Source organism: Lonchura striata, chromosome 11, assembly GCF_050655825.1.
Source record: "Lonchura striata isolate lonStrDom1 chromosome 11, ASM5065582v1, whole genome shotgun sequence".
Lineage (NCBI taxonomy): Eukaryota > Metazoa > Chordata > Aves > Passeriformes > Estrildidae > Lonchura > Lonchura striata.
In genome coordinates, this window is record NC_140713.1 from 11,813,723 (window position 1) to 11,834,004 (window position 20,282).

Below are 20,282 nucleotides of genomic sequence, written 5' to 3' on the forward strand. Positions count from 1 at the left end.
CAAATTTACAATAAAAGTAATGAAGTTGTCGAATTAGGGAAAAAAAAAAAAAGACACAGCAAAATAATCACTATCCTAAAAAATTCAACTGTGATATTTTTAAGACAGGCCTCTTACTTGAGGATCCTTCCTTGGAAATGCTGACTGGACTGTTTGCTTTGTAAAATACACCTAATGTTAATCTGCTCAGATAAGCCTATTATTATTAGCTGCAAGATTATTTTCCTAAGCCAGCTGTGAAAAAGAACTAATGACAAGTGTGAGTATGAATTACTAGACACCCAGCAGCCCTGTCCTAACAAGAACCACATTTGCTCCTATTTGCTCCTCACCTTGAAGCCTCAGTGTCATGTCCCAGCAGTGACAGTGATGGGAGGTTGCCTGACCAGCCCATTTCCAGACATCCCCTCCCAGCTCAGTCACCCTGTGAAGCAGATACTCCTCCCTGGAGCAACACATGCTCAACATGCGTGCAAAAAACACTCAAAAGCTGGTATTTAGTTTATCCATTAAGCACACACAGGCTCTTTGGTAAATGTTTTATATCGCAAATTTTTGCACGATTTTTATTAATTTCCTGGTCTAACTCAGAATTCCTTACTGAATTAATAATTATAAGGAGCTGAGACTTCTGCGTGAGGATGCTTTCTTTAAAAACAGCAGCAGCACTACTCTCTGAAACAGCCCAGTTTATCTCTCACCGAGAAAGATTAGTATTATCTTTGTTGTGGTTAGAGGATTTTTGGATTATAAAACCCCTACACTGTTAGCCTTTCATGAAGCATTGTTAGGAATTAAACACATCTTTATGAGCAAGTTCTCATATAATGAAATCATAACAATTCAACTTCATTTCACCCAGAGCATGAGAAGTGTGGCAATTAAAAGCTCTGTTCTGAGTGTTTAATATCAGCAGGTTGAAAACGGGTTAGGCAATAAACTAGCAAAAAGCTTCTCAGCCCAGAGAGGATTTTTTTTTATGTCAAGCACACTTTAAATCTCCTAAGCTGTTTATAATGATAGAGTTGCCAAAAATAGCCCAGCTAAAAGTCATCAAATTGGCTGCATCTGTTACAAAATACAAAGTGTGCCAAAATATTGTAGGATATTAGAAAAACCTTTTAAAATACCTGCAAAAAACCCCAAAAAGAATAAGTAAAATGGCATGACTTGATAATCTATTTGTAAACAAAAATCACTACATCCATTTTAGGTGCAATTATATCCTTATAATCATGAACAGTAGCATTGCCTGTGAGTAAACAGCCTGAATATTTCAGTCCAAAAGTCCCACAGCAGCATCAAATCCCATGACTACTAAGTGTTTTGGGCCACATGATTTCAGCAGGCAGATTATTCCCCTGCATCTTGTCAATACCTCCTTTTTAATTAATATGATTCTAATGTTCACCAGGCCCTGCTCCTAATGAGGCTTTGTTCCCACTGAAGAACAGCTGTGTGGGTGAACACTGAGTCACAGGAACGCTCTCCTCCTCCAGCTCCTGTGAGCCAAGCAGTGTCAGGCCCCATGGAGAACCACTGCTAACCCAGCACTGTGCCCTGCCTGCCCGAGTGCACTTCCCACCAGTGCCACCACTCCTGCACACACCTCCAGCTTTTGTTGTTTTGCCCTTTTTTCCCCCCCTAATTTCTATCACCTGACTACTTTGATGACTACCTATGAGTCACTTGCCCAGCTCTGCACAGACACACAAATTAGAACAGACGTGGTGAGAACACTGCACAGGTATTTTTTGGAAGAGGCACAGTGAGACTCAAGGTACAATTTCATGCTTGGTTAAAGGCAGCCTACAACTGCTGCTACTAAAAGAGGAGTCAACCTTTTCCCTGTGCTTACATCAGCTCTGACAATCCTGCATGGCGAGTTGGATCAACTTAATAACTCCAGTGACAATGAACTGTGCTCCTCAGCAGCCCCAGCTCCAAACAGCTACTAGAGCTGATGTCAGGGAACTGCCATAAATGTGCAGGCAGGACTAGACAACTGGCAACTTTTCATTTTGGCAGGAAGCACTCTTGGAAAAACACATCAGTCATTAAATATCAGATATACCGATACTATTTTTCAGCAACATATGTCTTATTCTAGGTTAGTCCCATCTTCATAAGGACAGTAAAAAAAAATTATTACCCCCACTTTAGAAGTAAAACATTACTTTAAAAAAATAAAAATAATACTGTAATACTTTCTCCAGTTTTCTTGTCAGAATGAATTATTTTCCTTACAATTTTCCCCAGGTCCCTGTAACAACACTTCCCGCAGCACTAAACATAACACCCTAACGTAGTACCTCAGCCCGAGGTGTCACAGCCTTGCTGTTACAAGCAAGTAAAAGTCAGGATCTTTATGGGAAGAGCTTCACAGGAGCTTCTACTCACATCTTGAGATATAAAAATAGATGTGACTCTATAAAAGCTTCCAGCACTACCCACACAAAGATCCTGACTCTTATTTCTATTTAATATAGGAGCTTCCACACGCAGCAGCACTAACTAGAACTCTTTGAACATTCTTTAGTCTGGCAGCTGTCAAAAACCTTGAAAAATTGATCAGTCTGTGACCGATCAATGTAAGAATCTCAGACTTCTCACCTTTACTCACCTCTGAGTTTATACTTCAATACACTCAACTCAAAATGCTACCTGGAATGCTGATGTATGCTACTTATGCCACTAAAAAAACATTCCAGAAGGCTTCTAGAGCTAAGTGTGTTAGAACTGGTTATTACATGACACTGATTATGGTAAGCAACCATATATTTAATTTTCCAGTTGGAATTTCCACTTGACAGCTTTACATAGCAATGTGCCAGAACTGGATATTACGGTTTGACTGCATGCTAAAGCAATTAACTTAATCCCCAACATTTATAAGCATCTTAATTAAATTTATAGACCCGCCCCTCTCTCATTCCCATGCAACTAAACAGGAAAAAGATAAGCTCTATTTCCAAAATTACCATGTATAAATTGATGTACATTGCACATCTAGCAAAAAAAAGCACTTCAGAATTAATTTAGTGTGTGACAAAATTACATTTATCATAATATTTAAATGTGCTTGGAAATATGACCCAGGTATGTAAGTGATAAACAGATTCACCACGGTAACTGAATTGCATGGACAAAATACCCCAACAAAATAAAGGAAGAACACAGTTCTATCAAGGACAGAACTAACTACAACATAATAGAATGAAGTAATAATGAAATCCTGAAAAAAAATTTTAAATCCAGTCTTAAAAACATTTTGCTGACTCAAACTACCTAACTAATTCCATATGCAGGATGAAAAACTGCAGCCCTGATGCAGTTGCCATGAATACTACAGTACAGCATTGTGAAGAGCAGGAAACAACACATTAAGGGTGAACATAATTCAGAACAAGCAGTAGTTAAAACCCAGAATTTTCAAATCATAGATATTAAAATTAAGTAGCTGAAAAACTCAAATCAGAAGTAGCAAAATCATATAATTACTGAAGAAAGTTGCAACACATTACATTGACACTTAGTGATAATTATTTTTAGGATGGTATCTAACACTTCTATGACTTACCAGCAGTGAAGTCATTATTTAAATCTATAAAGGCATGAGAGTGTGGTATAAACATTTTGCTTTGAGTTTCCAGCGCAGGATGCCATGACAAGTTCCTACAGACAAGAATAAAAATACAGTTCATCAATGTGTAGGGATTGTTAATCATGATAATATTACTTAAACAGTAAAACTTTAAATAAATTGGGACAGAAAGCATGTTCTCCCAATGCTAAGAAAAAATTCCTACTTAGCTTACAATATACTAAGTAATTCCAGTAATTGCTGGAAAGGTTCTGTGAAGGATGATTCATAGCACAGGACTTCAGTTCTATTTTATTAATTTTCTAAAGCAACTCTTTTTATTTTGCACAGAACAGTGTCACTACCCACAAAGTCATAGCTAGTGCCAAGGCTCCAAATGTACTGCAAGTCCTGAGACACTGATCCCTGTCCTTCTCAGTTTCCTCAAGCAGATTTACTTCTGCAAGTACTTCTGGAATTTACTTTCTGATTAATAAACATGAGCAGAAGAAAGCACATGCTGTTAGAGCAGTTCATGCCTGCTGCATGGAAATACAATATTTCAGCTCACCTAAAAATCAATACATGAATTAAACTTGCACATTATGATGGACTACTAGCTAATTATGTAATTTTCCAAGCAGGCGATATTTTTATTTATTTATAAATATACATGCCCTGCCTGTTTCTGTTCTAAAAATGGCTGAACTTCCAGCACACCTCCCTGTTAGCAGTGATTTGAAGTGCAACAGATCTTTCAAAAGTCGCAGTGGCTGAATAATCAGATATATGACTTTAAGGACCCTTAGCTAAAACACTCAGGAAAATCTCAATATGCACTATACAACAGCAGGAAGAAATACTACTACTAGTTGGGAATTTCTTTATTTATTCCAGTGACATTACATACATATTATTGAAGTCCTTTTCTTCCTTGGCTAATTTATGGTAAGAAAATAAATAAAATTCTGATTACTTCCCAAAGACCATAACTAAGTCTTAGAAATATTAAAATGCATCACTTAATATTAAAGAAATAATTAAGCATTTTCTCTAGGTTTTTCTATGTATTCAGTCTTGGAAGATTGCCAATGAAGTCAGTCATGCAGCTCTAGAATAAATCTCAAAACATTCTGGATTAAAATATAGAAGTGCTTTTCTAATCAGATGACAAGGCTGTTTTCCATGAACAAGACATGGCTTATGCTATTACCTATAGCACTCAGTCTTATTTTGAGCTATGATGAGTAAGTTTATTTGTATCTTAAAGTTCCTGAAAGAATTTCTTCAACAAAATGAAACAAGTCTTTCCCACTTTTCCATTTCTTCAAAAGCTCATACAATTTATTTTATGTATAATCATTGCAAAGTGTTTAGAAACATCCTTGTGAATCTCCAATCTGTTTCATAAGCCAGCAGTACAAGTATGGTGATACAATTCAAGTTGTGATTAATGAACAAAAGCATATTGCCAAGAAGGGAATAACTTTCACTGACACATTCAGATGTTATTTATCCTAGGAAAGGAGAAGAAACAGGAACTCAGGTATAGAGTTTTTTTTTATTTTCAAATGATAGACTTTAGATTCTTGGTTCAAGTCGAGATACTGCTACTTTATATTATTTGGTTACAGACTGGTTCTTCTGAGCCAGTAGAGACACAATCTTTTGTTATGCTTTGATTTCAGCATTCATATCCAAAACAGTTAAAAATAATCCTTTGCACAGTCCTTGCTAAGCATTTAAGTAGGCCATTACTTTTACACTAGTATTTGATAACTGGTCCCATGCTAGAAATTTCAGGGCTGCCAGAAATTTTAGTAATGCAACTTAGTCCTCTTTGCTGCAATTTCATCTCATAAGGCTTCAGTCAACTTGCATTTGCTCATGAGTGGCCTGAGGCACTCCTTAACACAAGGGATTTGATACAGATATCACTTGTATGCATACTCGTGTTGCTACTTAGTCACCTCTGCTTTATGTCACTTCATAAATTTCTTCTGTATTTTCCTTAATATATATAGTTCAATACCCTTACATCCTGCACTTCCTGTGCTTTTGATTTCCTATGGTGTCAAATCTTCCCATTACAAATCATTTCCCAGACAGATGAGAGCTTTTTTTTTTTAAGTTTACCCCAAACACTTGCAGATTTTTCTTTTGCCATCTGTTCCAGTAGTTCTTACATCATCAACCTGAAAGCATCTTTTTTAGAGCACAAGTTCCATAACACAGATTGTAATACTAAATATCAAAAGTGCACTAAACAAATGAGACTATAACTTCTTGGAACTAACTGTTCCTATTTCTGATGTCTATTATCATTGTCTCTGTTTTCTCAGCTCTCATGGAACTTCTACTTGCCCTATAAAATAAGACCTTAAAGAGCAGATGAAGAGTGTCACAATGTTTGCCACGGACAGAAAGAAGATTCACACACAAATCCTGCACTTGAATGGGAAGTGGACAGACAATGCCCAAGTTCCAAAGCTGAGCCCCGAGCCCTCAGCTTACCCGCCCAGCAGGATCTGCGGCTTACTCGAGTCGCTCGTGACACCGAACACGTCAGGAATCAAGTCTCCATTAAAGCTGAAAATGGAACACAATGGCAGTACCACCTCAGTCAGCACAGGAGTTCAAACCACCTGCTCTGAAACTAATCTCTACTCATTTTCCCACCGTAAAAAACTCTCAGCTGTGAGCCAGCTCTGAATTTTGGCTCTTGTCTGAGTTGCTGGTAGCAGTAAAGGTCTATTAGTGCTTCACACTCTGCCTGTGCATTGCCTTACAGATTTACCTCCCTCCAGTTTTGTTCAGCATTTCACACACAAGCAAGCACATTGTGAAAGGGATATTTGCTCATTTTGGTAAGCCATTAAGGTTTTTTCTTTAGAATGGCTTTTTTTTTTTTCTGAATACTCACAGTACTGAAATGAAAGAAATTAAAAAAATTATGTAGCTACTATTGCCAGGGTAATATAATATACAAGAACTGTAAAGGTAACTATTTTGGTTCATCATCTTTTGTCGGATCAGTTGACATTACACAAACCACCCTGCTCTTAAAAGATAAAGAGCATGTGTTTGAAACTTTATCATTAAAATATATTTAAGTTGCTCTTAGTCACCACTATAAATGTGGTTTTCTAAAAAAGTAGGTCATACTTACTCCATTACTAGAGGCTCATCTTGAAAAGTCTTATTTAACACAGTTTTATGGTTAAGATCTGAAAACAGAAGATATTAACTTGATTCAGTTACCAATATATTCTGACATTTGCATTTTCAACTAAGACATAATTCTTCTATTTATTTAAAACCATCAGTTTTATGATTTAAAAAAGGCACCACTTAATATAAAGAAGCAAATGGCTTTGTGAAATTTTGCAGGAAAGGTGATTTACAGTCCCTGAAGGCTTCTTCCATCTCCACTAAACTCCTCAACAAATTATTCCAAGTAGATCTTAGTGAAACCTATTTCTCTGTATGACTGCAATCACACATATACAGGAAAACTGGAACAGCTGGGATGAAGACTAAAAGGCTAAAAGTTTAACATTCATTGTATGTTAGACTTCTGTTTATTGTTTTGTCACTGTAAATAACATTCTTAATTATACTCACTAAGTATTTGAAATCAGCAATAAAGGTAGACTTTCTAAATGGGAAGGGAGGACTAAGCTCCAATCAGGTTTTCACCTTAGACTTCACTTTTACTTGTAATCCAAACTCCTTGCCAGATTATTCCCATTTCCCTCCTCTCTCCACATTGTCTTTACAATTTCCACATTCCACACAACAGTCCCCTCCTATTGACTTGTCTGTCACACTTCCATTACCCAGGGAGACACCCCATACCTTGCCAGTGGCCTCAGCAAATACCAACCACTGCCTGAATTTTTAACCTCTGATTCCTCCTCCAGGCCCCATACGCTCATTGTGTTTCCCCCAACACTTGGGTTTTTTTCTGAAACAAAACAGAATAACTTAATCCAAGTCCTCATATTCTTTCCAATACTAGAGGTACCTTCTATTCCCTTAATATTTGACTCACTGCACTTTTCCAGGTTGCTTGTTTCAGCTCTGATTAAAGCCAGAAGCAATGGTGTCTGAGGCAAACTTGTCTCACCTGTAACTATGTCATAACACAGTTTACAATAGTGATTATTCTTCAGTAGTTTTTGTGGATTAAATAGTATTGTCTTTTGCTTATCTGTCCTTGTTCAAACGCTAAATTCTTCCCCAAACCCTTTCCTAGCAAAGTCAACAAAAAAAAAGAGGAGACCTTAAGAGTTTACACAAACCATGACTCTACCTCAAGACAGAATCAGCCATACGTCAAACACTGCTAAGAGACTCTAGAAAACTCAATTCTAAAGGTTTTGAAAACTTAGCAATAGATATTCTAGAAACCTTTCTTCCAATACTCACTTTAGTGTGTCACTGTCTTTAAAGAATTTCATTTAATATAAATATTATATTACTGGTGGTAGGTTTAGTTATGCGATTTTGAAAGTTGATGCACTAAAGTTCACAGCAGGTTCCCTGTGCATTTTAAACTGAAGATAAATCTTTTGAGCTAGTCTTTGTGAAGCTGACATGCATGATGGGGAAGCCATGAGAAGCAGCTCTTCAGTTAATACGTATTGCCAAATTAGAATAATGTTTGGTTATCTGTTGCATAATATACTGCAAGTATTGTTCTCTTTCATTAATTATTGAACACAGCTTAACAGCAGGATAATATATGGGTGTGAAGCTGAATAGCTGCTAATCCCTATTTTAGTTGTAAAATAATCATTACACTGTAAAAATGAGTTGTATCTTCTTGACAACACTTTGAATTAAGAAGTCTGACAATCTTACTAAGAACCAGTCTCAGCAACTCACCTAATGTTTGGTTGTGTCCCCAGAAAATAAACACTGAAAGTTCATCTTTGCCATGACTTGGGGCCTGCGTAGTGAGGAGGACATCCATTTGGGAATCTCCATCATAATCTCCAGGAACTACACTGGTTATGGTGACACCGAGGGATCTGGAATTAAAAACAAAAGCCTTCACATGCAAATAATTGTAAAAAAAAGGTGAGTATGTAAAAAGCACTTGTGTGGTTAAAGGCTTGTCCAATTATTTTTGGTTCAATACAATGTTACCCTTCAACTACCTGGTTTAGGATAAAGTCCTTGCCTATTGCAAAAGTGTCTCAAAATCAGCCTGTCTTTGTCTAAGGAAAATGACATTTTAACTCTGAACTTCAGCTATCCAACATTCTTCAGCCATATTCTGTTTGTAAATGCTATCTGCACTTCATTAAATCCTCACATTTGTTGTAGAACCAGTCAACCAAAATGTGTTACAGTGAGCAGGATCTTTTGGTTGCATTCCAGGAGCAAGAACATAAGGCAACACGAGCTGTTTAAAAACAGCAGGAGTCGGGCACAGGTAGATTTTTAAAAAGACAATGCCATTTCCTCCTACCTTCTACTAGGTTTTACTACTCCTTCCTACCTTTGTTTGTTCTATCTTTTTTTGTTCGCTTACCTACTCAGATTCTGCTTTACACACACAAACACAGATCACATTAAGGATTAAAAGCAGATCCTTTCTAATGCACTAAAGAAATTAGTTTCTTCCCAGACAGGAGGGAATATGGAAAGATAAAAATATGTAGAATACAGAAGATGAAGCTGAGCTATAAAAGCAATTTAACTTTTCATAAACATAATACTATTGGTAAGCATTATTCATAAGCAATCACCATAATAGTATTACAGGATATTAAAGCTAGACATATATATGCACATATAAACAGATTGGTTTACAGGTATTAAAAACTGATGTTTTTTAAAGGCCACATGTAAACTTGTAAAGGAACATCTCTACATAGAAACACCAGAACACCATCTTTCAGATCTCTTCCAAATCAGATTATTTTGGCTGGATTCCATTAGTAACCACAGCAAATAGATGAATTTCCCTGAAAACATGTCTTGGGATCGATCCTAAACCCACCCACCACAAATACCTATGTATGCTATGGAATGACAGTTTTCTTCACTAGAATATACAGTCCTGAAGATCCAAATCAAGTGCAAAAATACCTCAACATATGGGTATTGTAAATACTGATTTGAGGACAAAACCTAAACCATAAGTATTCCATAAAGGGTGTGAAGTAACACTTATTAGTAAACAACATGAATGACACAACTCATCTCTATAGACTCTGTCATCTGACCAACAAAACAAAAATGCATCGGGACACAGATCAGGAAGTTGGTCAAAGAACTGTAAGGGCAAGATGAACAAGTCAAGTAACAAGGGCACAGACAATTGCAGGCAGCTCCCACTGAGTGCAGAGAGGCCCTTCCAAGGCAAACAGGCTGTGGCAGCACTGAACAGCCACACTTACTTCATTGGTAGCTTAACACGGGGCTTAAAGTAGGGTTCCTTCTGGTCAGCCAAAAAGATCACCAACTCATTTCCTGCCAAGGCAAGCAAGACCATGAGCAACAGAGGGAAGACTGGAAATAGCTTATATACAAACCCAACGTTCAAACAACTGCCACAAATGACCATTCCCCACAGCAGCAAAAAACTTTCAAAGATGTCTCATACCACTATTTCCCCCTCATTCAAAAGGAGGCAAAGGAGCACTTCTTCAACACAAAGTCAGTTGCATCTCAAAGGAATGCTAATATCACTAATCTTCTTTGGGGGTTTAGTGTTAGAATTTTCTCTCTGTTATTTTTATCACATTGCTTAAAATAAAACTTTTTGTAATGAATTAAGAAACATTATACATGGAAAAGTAATAGGCAGCAGTTCCACAAAACTAATTAAAGTTTAAAAACTAACTCAAATTAATTCTTTTAATACTCTGTCTCACATAGAAGGATCTTATACTGCTTTCCATGTCAGCTGCCCAAAGCACTTTAAAGGAAACTCAGAATTTGTTTGGTTCCCTGCAGTGTCTCCTCATTTAGAGGCAATGATACAAGTATAATTTCATTATTTCAGGACAATGTAAATAAAAGCCCATATTTTATATTGCAGAAATAACTGAAATTCAGGGAAGAAAAGAATTTTAGCCTCAGTGATGAAATAAAATTTTCAGTCAGTAAACCACAATACACACATACCTCTGTAAGTAAAACATAGCTCACAGTGCAATAATTGTATTTTTTTCTTTCATTCTCCAATAAACCCAGCTGCAGCACCACAAAATCATTCTCTGAAAAAGAATAATTCTAAGGCTCCAAACCTGAGCTACCACAGTACTTTTTAAGAGCACTGTTTCATGGCAGAGTTCACAGCTGTGACATGCTAGAGAATACAAGGCTTCTCACTAGGAAACAAAAGGCACCTGCCACAAACCTCTTGAGGAGAATGAGAATCCACCACCAAATGACTTAATGACCAGGAGCCCTTTCAGAGGCCAGCACAGGCCCAGGGTAACACTGCCTGAGCTGCAGCACACGTTCCTGGATGAGGGAAAGGCCTGGCACAGGAGCCTGGGGCTGCCTCAGCTTGGAGCAGCACACCTGGGAACAGCACAGTTCACACCTGCTGAATCTGAACTCCCATTTCACACCTCACACTTTCACCTGCCTTTTTATTGGCTATTTGGTAAAGTCATGACCAGGATGAAGAAGCAAATGTGTTTTTACACATACCAGGTTCCAAGTTAGTAGCAACGCTGAGAAGTGAGATCTTTTGGTCATTAGAGATATAAAAATTTCAGCTCACTGCTCATCAATACTCAAAACAAATTAACTATTAAAAATTATTACATTAACAGAAAACAGCATTACCAGGCCACTACAATCAATCCTAAATGTTGTTTGCAGTTCTCTATTCTTTTTGAGATAAGACAACAGTAAGAAAAAAACAGTGCATTGGAGGGTGTGAAAAACCAGGAAAATTTCCATACAAACAACAATTATGTAGATTGGAGGTCTTCAGGCTGACTATCTGTGTGACATATATCACATACACACACATATATGTATGCATGAAATAAACACAGAAGTTTCCCAGATTCTCCAATGAAATGCAGCAGGTGAACAGGGGAATCTTCACTCACTGCCTGTACTTCCAGCAGAAGCATCAAGCATAACCAGAAGCTGGTACATGAAACAAGCAACCAGCATGAGCTTCCCCACTGAACTTTTACATGCACAGACTCACAAAACAGCTAACTGGATGCACAATTCCATTCATTTGTAGATTCTGAGTTTCAAAAAGTGACTAAACCCAGAGTCCACTGGTACTTTGGAACTGGTCTTGCAACAGGATATTTCTGGATCTGGATTATCCCTTACATTCAGTGAGTTTACTATTTCTTACAAAGATATGAGCACAATCTGATTTTCTCTTATGCATCTGAGCATATGGAACATTAGTCTCACTCTACTGAAGTAATGCAAGATCAGAAAAATAATATATATCCAGCCAAAGGTCCAAGACATCATCCCCATTTCTTTATTAAGGGTCAGGATTATTAGGACTGGGCTGCTTTACAGATTCCTGTTCCTCAAAGTCTCGTGTCATCTCCATTGCTCATTTCCTCACGCTGTTTCAATTGGCTGTCATTAATCCCACCATTTAGAACTACTACCTTTTGTTTTGAGAGTATTCTGTAGTTAATTTTCACCAACACTTAAGTTACGAAAAATAATGTTTCAGACCATGTGATTTCTGATTTTTACAATAAGTACCACACAGGAAAATGATTTATCAAGTGCTGCTATAGAGACATAAAGAAATCACGAATCTCATTTCTGAAACCTGTAGCTATTCACATTTTTATATGCACTCATCTGAAAGATAAGAAAGTAAAAATTACAATTCTTATCATAGACATTCATTTAAATCTGCCCATTTTTTCAGTAGATGAGCCAGTGGTGCATTTCCAGGGAGCCATGCATTTCAATAACTCAACTAGATGGGAAAGTCACTCATGCTTTACCAAAGCTACTTAGAAAAACATTTCTGAGATGGAAAGAATAAAAAAAAAAGGTAAATCTAAGAATAAATTTACTTTCTTAATGTGTTTCAAGAAAGTAAAATATTCCAATATTGATGTCTGCAAATAACATTGACCACTGAAAATAAGCCCTGATTTGAGGTCTCCCCATATCTGAAGCCTTAAGAGAAACTTGTGGCAAGTGACAGCTGTAACAAATTTATTTACCCTGACACTTTAACATAATGCTCAAAGTAGGATAACGTGCAATTTTTCCTCCACATCTGTGAAATGTCCACCTTTGTTTCCCAAAATATTGTGAAAGCAGGAGCAAAATAATTTGTGACCATTCAAGTTGTAGGATGAAGTCTCTATTTCACAACCATAAATTCAACTTTAAAAAAAAAAAATGCGCCTTATATGAACCATTCCAGTGCAAACTGAATACCGTATTCCACACAGGAATACCTGGGAGCAAAGCAAGTGTCAGTTCCACCCTGCAAACGACGCTGTGCTCACCACGCCGGCCCTCGGCGACACAGCCGGGGCGCTCAGGGCGCGCTGGGGGAGAGCGAGCAGGCGGCACGGCAGAGATCGCGGGGACCGCGGGAGCAGCGTGTCCCGGAGCCCCAGCCCCGCCGTCTCCCCGCGCGGGGCTGTCCCCGCTTGGCCGTGAGGGGCCCGGCTGACACCGCCCGTGCCCCGCAGCCCCGCGCCTGCCGCCGGCCCGGCCGCGCACTCACCGCCGCGCAGCACGAACAGGTCCGTCTGCTTGTCCGAGTTGAAGTCGCCGAAGGCCGCCAGGGTCCCGCGGGCCTCGGGCCCGAAGAGCTGAGCGGTCACGTTCTGCAGCGCTCGGGCGGGCCCCGCCAGGGCCAGCAGGGCCAGCAGCGGGGCCAGCGGCGGGCACGGCCCGCGGGCCCCCATCGCGCACGGCCTCGCCCCGCCCGCGCTCTGACGGCAGCGGGCGGGCCCGGCCCCGCCGGCCGCGGTTTGCGGCAGCGGCGGCGGAGCCTGCGCGGGCGCTTTACGGCGGGAGGCAGGCAGGGCCCGCCCGCTGCCGCGCAGCCCCGCCGGCGGCTCTCCGCGACCGCTCCGCCATGGCGGCGACTCACATGGCTGACGTGAGCTGGAAGATGCTGGAGCTGCGCGCTCGCTCCAAACGCTCAGGTCTGACCTCTTGGCTTGCCCGGGAGGAGCTCCGGGGATCCCCGTGCCTCCCGCCACTCCCCGCCCCGCTCCCGGCCCGGGCTGTTTCCCGGCCCCGCCGCGTCTCTCGCGGGTGGCGGTGCCCGGGCGGGCCCGGCCCCGAGGGGCGCAGGGGGCACGCGGCGGTGGCGGGCACGGCCCCAGGGCGCTCAGCTGCCCCCTGTGCCGCGGGAGCGCAGGCGGCTGCTCGTGGCGTGTTCAGCACCGCAGCTCCAAAGGGTTTAGAGGAAAGTACCAGCTCCTAAGGTTTCTCTTAGGTAAAGGTAGCTGTTTTACAGCGAGGGAAGTTCGTGTTCTGAGCGTGGGGCAGCTAAGTTCTGGCCTAAACCAAAGGGTGATGTTTGCCAAGTTAGCCTGAATTTCTGAACTTCAAAAAACTAGGAGTTTGATTTTTTTTTTTTTTTAAGTAAAATGCACTCATACCAGGCGTTTGGTTGTTCTAACGGGAAAAAGTTTTCCAGAAGATCCCTGTGTTTATTTATACACCATACATGCTTGTAACAGTTGTTACTTATTTGCGTGTTTGGTTGTGTTTGTTGTGCTAGTAACTGATCAATCAGTGTGAGTCCAAAACGGGGCTTCATGAGGGCTCTAAAGAATTGATTGTTTAAAGTCTAGTCCGATGAATTTGGCTTTAAGGGTTCAGTGTGTGTGCAGATGGATTGGCAATCCCGCGCTGAGGAGCTGTCAGTGTGCTCCCGGGGACTGTCGGACGGGGCCGAGCGCTCCGCGGAGCCGGGGCTGTGAGAATGCCGAGCCCGGGGCAGCGCACGGGCTCTGGGAATGCCCTGCAGGGTCAGGCCTGTGGCTGCAGAAACACTTCACTTTTTCTTGACTCCTGCTGCCTGTTACTTTTTTTTTTTAATTTTTTTTCCTTATTTTTGGTGCCTGTTACAAAATTTCTTTTTTGTTACATGTATAAAGAATTGTATTTTTAGCAATGATGGACTGTAGTTCGCTTCCATCTTTCCGAGTTCATACAGATTTCGTTCAGAGATTATCTAGGGATTTGTTCATGGCATTTTGTATAGCACCTGAAGAAATTTGCTCAAGAAATAAACATTATTTTAGTTGAAAAGTTTTTTGGATTAAAGAGTTGATTTAAAAATCAAATTTTATTTTATATCTTTCAGGTAACATTCATATCTAAAAATAAAAATAATGTTCTTATATTTTAAGTTTACTGTCGTGTCTTTATGTTGAAATTTGTATAACTTCAGGGCTTTTTTACTTCCTTCCTGGCCCTGTCAGAAGGAGACATGATTGGGATTATCAGAGAAAGTCACTGAAAGTCCCCCACATTTCTGGTTTGGGTGAGGCTTGTGCTGGAGTCCCAGCTCACAGAAAGCACTATTTTGTTTGGTTTGAGGTTTTTTGGTTTGAGTTTGTTTTTTTTTTTTTTTTTGGCTGAGGCCTATGCTGGAGTCTCAACTCACAGAAAGCACTATTTTCTTTGGTTTGAGGGTTTTTTTTTGGCTGAGGCATGTGCTGGAGTCCCAGCTCACAGAAAGCACTGTTTTGTTTGGATTGAGGCACTAGTGTGCTTCTTGGAGTAAGATGTAGTAAACGCTGAGTACAGACACACGTGCCTGAAATGCTGCAGTGACTCATGTTTTATAGCCTGCAGCAATGGATCATGTAAGACTCAAATCCTGTAGGAGGGAATTTGTGTCCTCATGTTTATGTGTAATAAATTATGAATTACTTTTTTTTCCAGTAAAACCAAATTTTATTCAGAAGTTTTTGTTTCCCTTCCTGAAGCAATAAAATACTATTTCATTTGTCGCTACTCTGATTATGAGCAGATTCTAAAGATAGCAGTTCATTAGTTAAAAGCCCCTGAATTTTTCTTACTTTAAAAAAGATGAACTTTAAAGATTTGAAAAACTTGTCATCATAATTATGGACACGTTTTTCCTATTGTATATTCCAAAGTGGAAGATGACATACCTTTAATAACTGAGATATTCAGTGCCATAAGTAATGTATATGACTGCAAGAAACATGCTGGTGTAGATTTCACATGGGATGGAAGCAGCAGTAAGCATAAGCAGAGTTTTAGCTCCTTATCATTGTTACTTAACACATTAGTGTGCACTAGTTAAATCAGTATTTTTATTTTATCTTGAAATATATATCAAAGCTCATGTCAAATATCCAAAAGATGGGATTTTTTTTTTTTTTATAAACTGTGTCCTTTCACTCGGAGTAAATGACAAAGTTTCATAGAAGTAAAAGCAAAATAAGACCAAGAGGTCAGTGTAGAAGAAGGAAACATACGTAATGAAAGTTTGTGTTGTGCACTCTGTTGTGTTAATAACTCCACTAACATTGCTTTCACTTAATTTAATGCTGATTGCCTTTAACATTTACTAAACAGTTTTGAAAATTACTGTAGCTTAGCCTGAGACGTTTGTGATTAGCTGCACCAATTTGAAATGGCCAGTTTGGATGATGACAGAGCCTCCTCTGCGCGTGCTTTTTTAGAATTTGGTAAGTGTGCAGTTATGTGTTTTGTTTTTGTATGTGGCTATTTAATTCAACATAAAATAATTGTATTTTGTTTCATGCAGTGTTCTCTGTTAGTAGTTTTTAGCACTGTACAGCAGAACTTAAAAATTTGAAGTCTTTCAGTAAAAATTTCTGAAAATTGTAATGTACTTAGACTGAAATCTACTATCAAATCTCCATGTTTTGTTTGTTTAGAGTTCCTGTCAGTATCCCTCAGTGCAACCATCTCTGAACTCAATTTTCTCTTTTAAGATGACAGTCATGTGAAATGTGCATTATGAATGCTGTTTGTAATTGACTCCTAAAAAACCCCAGCGTGACTGGTTTCGAGATAAGTAAAATTTCTGGTTAGTCCATCACTGGTTACAAAGTTGGACATTTGGAAATTAAGTGGAAGCAAAGTAAAGCCCCTTGGCACAGCTTCTTCTCAGGTACAACAGAAGCTGAAATATATGAAGCTGTCAAGAGCATTCCTGTGTGTTTTGAAGGGAGTGTGACTGGGGTGAGATGTATCCATATGTGACACCCTGTGATGGGGGAGAACTCTTGTGTAGTCCTTGTTGAAACACAATAGCAGTACAAGTGCTGGTGAGAGTGACCAGGTAAGGGGACACAACTGAGTGGTTTGGACTCCCCTGCCCTCCCTGTGGCTTTTCAGTTTTGCCTCTCTGACCATCAAAAATGTGATGTGTTGACAGCATAAAAAAAAACCCCAAAAAGCCAACTATTTCCTAATTCTTATATAGATATCTGATGTTTCTCTTGTTATGATGCAAAATAAACATTTTTAGTAGTTTTAACACCTATTGTTTTGAATTCTCAGAAATGGCAATGCCTGCCTTGAGTATCCTGAGTGGTTTCCTGCCTTGCTTGTAGCATTTACAAGGCTTGTGTGGTAGACTTGGGCATTTTGGTTATGTGAAGCTCCTGTGTACTGGCATGATGGTCAGTATTTTATTTCTGGTGTTCAGTAGCTTTTGTTGTTTGTGTTGTTAGTTACTGTAAATCCTAAAATCAGTGGTTTCCATTAAGTATAATATACAGGATAGAGAGCTACCTTCAGATGATTAGAAAATAGAGAAAGGACAGAATAAATTGCTGGGTATTTTTTTCTTTTTCCTCTGTGGTGACTAGTGACAGGCCCTGAAGAAATGGTTGGAGCTGTGTCAGGAGGTTTAGGTTGGATACCAGGAAAAAGGTTCTTCACCCAGAGAATGGTTGGGCACTGGAACAGGTTCCCCAGGACAGTGGGCACAGCACCAAACCTGACAGAGCTCAGGAAGAGTTTGGACAATGCTCTCAGACACTGGGTGCCATTCTGGGCAGGGCCAGGAGCTGAACCTTGACAATCCTTGTGGGTCCCTTACTATTCAGGATGTTCTGTGACTCTATGAAATACTAGCTGAATTACTTGCACAGTGTAACACGTGATTTTTCTTGATAAATGATAGTTTAAAAGCTTTGTCACTTTAATGCTATTGAAATTAAACTATTACAAGATTTTACTCATTTTTACCCATTTGTTATTGTCACTCAACCAGGGTAACAATTCATACTTTTTGCTTACTTCTGCTGTGTATTCAGGTAGAGGAATACTTCAATACCTCTTCTGTCTGCCTTTCCAAGCCCTTCTCCTTGTGTTTCTTCACCCTGTTTTGTTGAACAGTTAAGTCTGGAAGGGTTGTCAGCCTTTTGCTCAAAGCAGGATCAACTATGAGATCATAGTTTCCTCCTGTATGTAGTGATTAAATATCCCCTTGTGATATCATTTCTTAAACTTTGCTGTGAGTAGAAATAAAATCCTCTTTGGTCCCAGTGACTTCTGTAATGTGAAGCTGCCACTGCCCTTACGAATGCTGAGTAATGAAAGTTACAGTGATCTGAGGTCCAGGGCTTGCCTCTGTCTCAAGTGTTTGATTATGTCCAGACCTAATGTCACATCAGAGGCTGTGTTCAGTTTCAATTCCTATCAAATCTACAAAGAAATCTTGTGTTCTCAGCTTTTTTATTTTGGCCTGGCCTGATTTAATTATACAAACCAATGTTTTCTTTTGTTATTCTGGCATGTGAAATATTAGAAATAAATTTCTTGCCATGTTGCTTCCATTTGTTTGGGATTAACTTTGTGGAAGTGTTTGTTTATATTAATTCTGTACTTTGAAAGATTTGAATAAGCTGTCCTTGTTGAAATATGCAAGTCTTTATCCATAGACTTGGTACACAATTCCATTCTAATCCCTATTTTTCTTTAATATCCACAATTACTGCCATCTTCAAGGATGTGTGTGTGTCCAAAGCTTCCATATATACAAACTGGGGACAGAGTTGTTTTAAAGCCATTTTGGCCATAGCTTCTGAATCCAAACATTTGGACAATTCATATCTCTTCCCTGAAGAGCAGTTAAGGTTAATCTCAGGTATTACTTGAATAAAAATAAAGTGGATGGGAAAGTAGCATCGGGATGACACAGTATTTTCAGTATCTAGAGGTTGTATATACATAGGGTCGGCATTTCTTCCTGTTCTCTATTACTTTGAAGGGAATCTCTATCATTTTTAGTGATTATTCGACTTGAAAAATGGTGAAATCATGTTACTGTGGGACCTGTAGGAAATGAAAGGGGATTATTTTTCCTTTGAGTGTTCTCTTATCAGACATTAATTATATGAACACAGGAAGTGACACTGTGATTTTTATCAGTTTTTTACTGATTTTGAAGTAGGTACTCCCTGCAGCAACGCACTTGTGGTGTAAGGAAATAATGGGCACACTTCATTCTTTGTAGGAACAAAAACTGAACTCCCAAATACCCTATTTAAATGTTGGATGGGGTTGTTACACCACTAGGCAGCAGAAGAAATAGTAAATCAACAAAACAGGTTTTTATGTTCTTCCTAGCATACCTACATATTTGCCTAAAATAAAACTCACACTGTAAGGTTATAATAAAGTGATGTATTTATGAAAAACAGTATTTAAAATTAATGTCCTCATTCTGTTTCTTCTGAATGCTGCTGTACAAAGCGAGACCTCCAGGGTCCCATTTGCAAATGTCACTCTATTATGTTTAGAGTGCTGCAGTCTTGCTGTTGTCATCTCTTTAAAATGTTTATTTTTTTAGTTTGAAAACTGATTTGAAATATATAATTGAAAATAGCTTTCTATGACAGGTTTCTATCTTACTGAAATGAACTCAAATAGATTTTGGATGAAGCTGTAGACTGGCATTTTTTTTTAGCCATCCTTAAAATAGCTTCCTCTGTGTTATGGGCTCTCTCCAAAATCTCAAGGAAGGAGCAGCTTCGTGTTTGTCCTGACTGTTCCTTGCTTTGATTAGGTTGTGATAATAATGAATGTAATTTACCACATGATTTCTCCAGGAGGATGCTGTAGACACCCAAGCAAAACATAAACTATATAGATGCTAATAAGGAGTTAATGAAAAATATGTGGAAAACTTTGATTTAAACAAGTTCTCCTTATAGTAGGAGTAATTTTAGGGAACACTTCAGAAGCATAGAACTATTTTTTGTCAGTTTTTCAAACTTTGAATTCATTTCACGTTTCTGTTCCATCAGCAGTCTACTCTGTTTTACTATATTTCTATTAAAGTTTCAAACATCTAGAATAATGTAATTTGGGGTGGTGTTTGACATTTTCATGCTTTCTGTTCTTCTTTCTGCACTAAGTTGAAGTCTTTGAATGCTCTGAACTAGAAGAATATGCCTGCTTTTTGTTCTTGATACCTTTGTTTTGTTTCTCTGTTGGCCACAGAGGGTCACAGATTGTCTGGTGAGTATTTGAATTAAAACAATTTTAGTTCAGGAACTTTCGACCTGTGTATATGAGCCTGTGGATGCTCTGTGTGTGTGTCCTGGTGCCACACTGGGGTTAGCAGCCTGCAGGAAGTGGACATTCTGAACCTGTTTCACACACAAAGGATGGTGGATATGCATATGATATTCAGTTAGCTAATCTAGGAGTTAGAATCATTATTTTGCCTTTGAAA

General features: G+C 39.1%; 2 protein-coding genes across 13 annotated transcripts in view; one reads left to right on the forward strand and one right to left on the reverse strand.

The window, feature by feature from the left end:
* Positions 1 to 13,508, reverse strand: part of ITFG1 (integrin alpha FG-GAP repeat containing 1) — a 72,935-nt gene extending 59,427 nt beyond the window's left edge. The window contains exons 1-6 of the mRNA XM_021540304.3: positions 13,296 to 13,508; positions 9,997 to 10,069; positions 8,474 to 8,619; positions 6,753 to 6,810; positions 6,098 to 6,172; positions 3,581 to 3,675 (exon numbers count right to left, since the gene is read on the reverse strand). Of these exons, the coding sequence (XP_021395979.2) occupies positions 3,581 to 3,675; positions 6,098 to 6,172; positions 6,753 to 6,810; positions 8,474 to 8,619; positions 9,997 to 10,069; positions 13,296 to 13,479 (631 nt within the window). The 5' untranslated portion in view covers positions 13,480 to 13,508. The remainder of the gene's footprint in view (positions 1 to 3,580; positions 3,676 to 6,097; positions 6,173 to 6,752; positions 6,811 to 8,473; positions 8,620 to 9,996; positions 10,070 to 13,295) is intronic.
* A 56-nt stretch (positions 13,509 to 13,564) lies between these two features.
* The window catches only part of PHKB (phosphorylase kinase regulatory subunit beta), a 70,069-nt gene continuing 63,351 nt past the window's right edge, over positions 13,565 to 20,282 (forward strand). The window contains exons 1-3 of one of the 12 annotated variants that reach the window (XM_077786318.2): positions 13,587 to 13,722; positions 16,160 to 16,254; positions 20,048 to 20,065. In XM_077786318.2, the coding sequence (XP_077642444.1) occupies positions 16,200 to 16,254; positions 20,048 to 20,065 (73 nt within the window). In that variant the 5' untranslated portion in view covers positions 13,587 to 13,722; positions 16,160 to 16,199. Of the gene's footprint in view, positions 13,723 to 16,058; positions 16,255 to 20,047; positions 20,066 to 20,282 lie in introns of those variants that run through there. The other 11 variants (XM_085589552.1, XM_085589554.1, XM_085589555.1 and 8 more) reach the window with 11 other exon arrangements.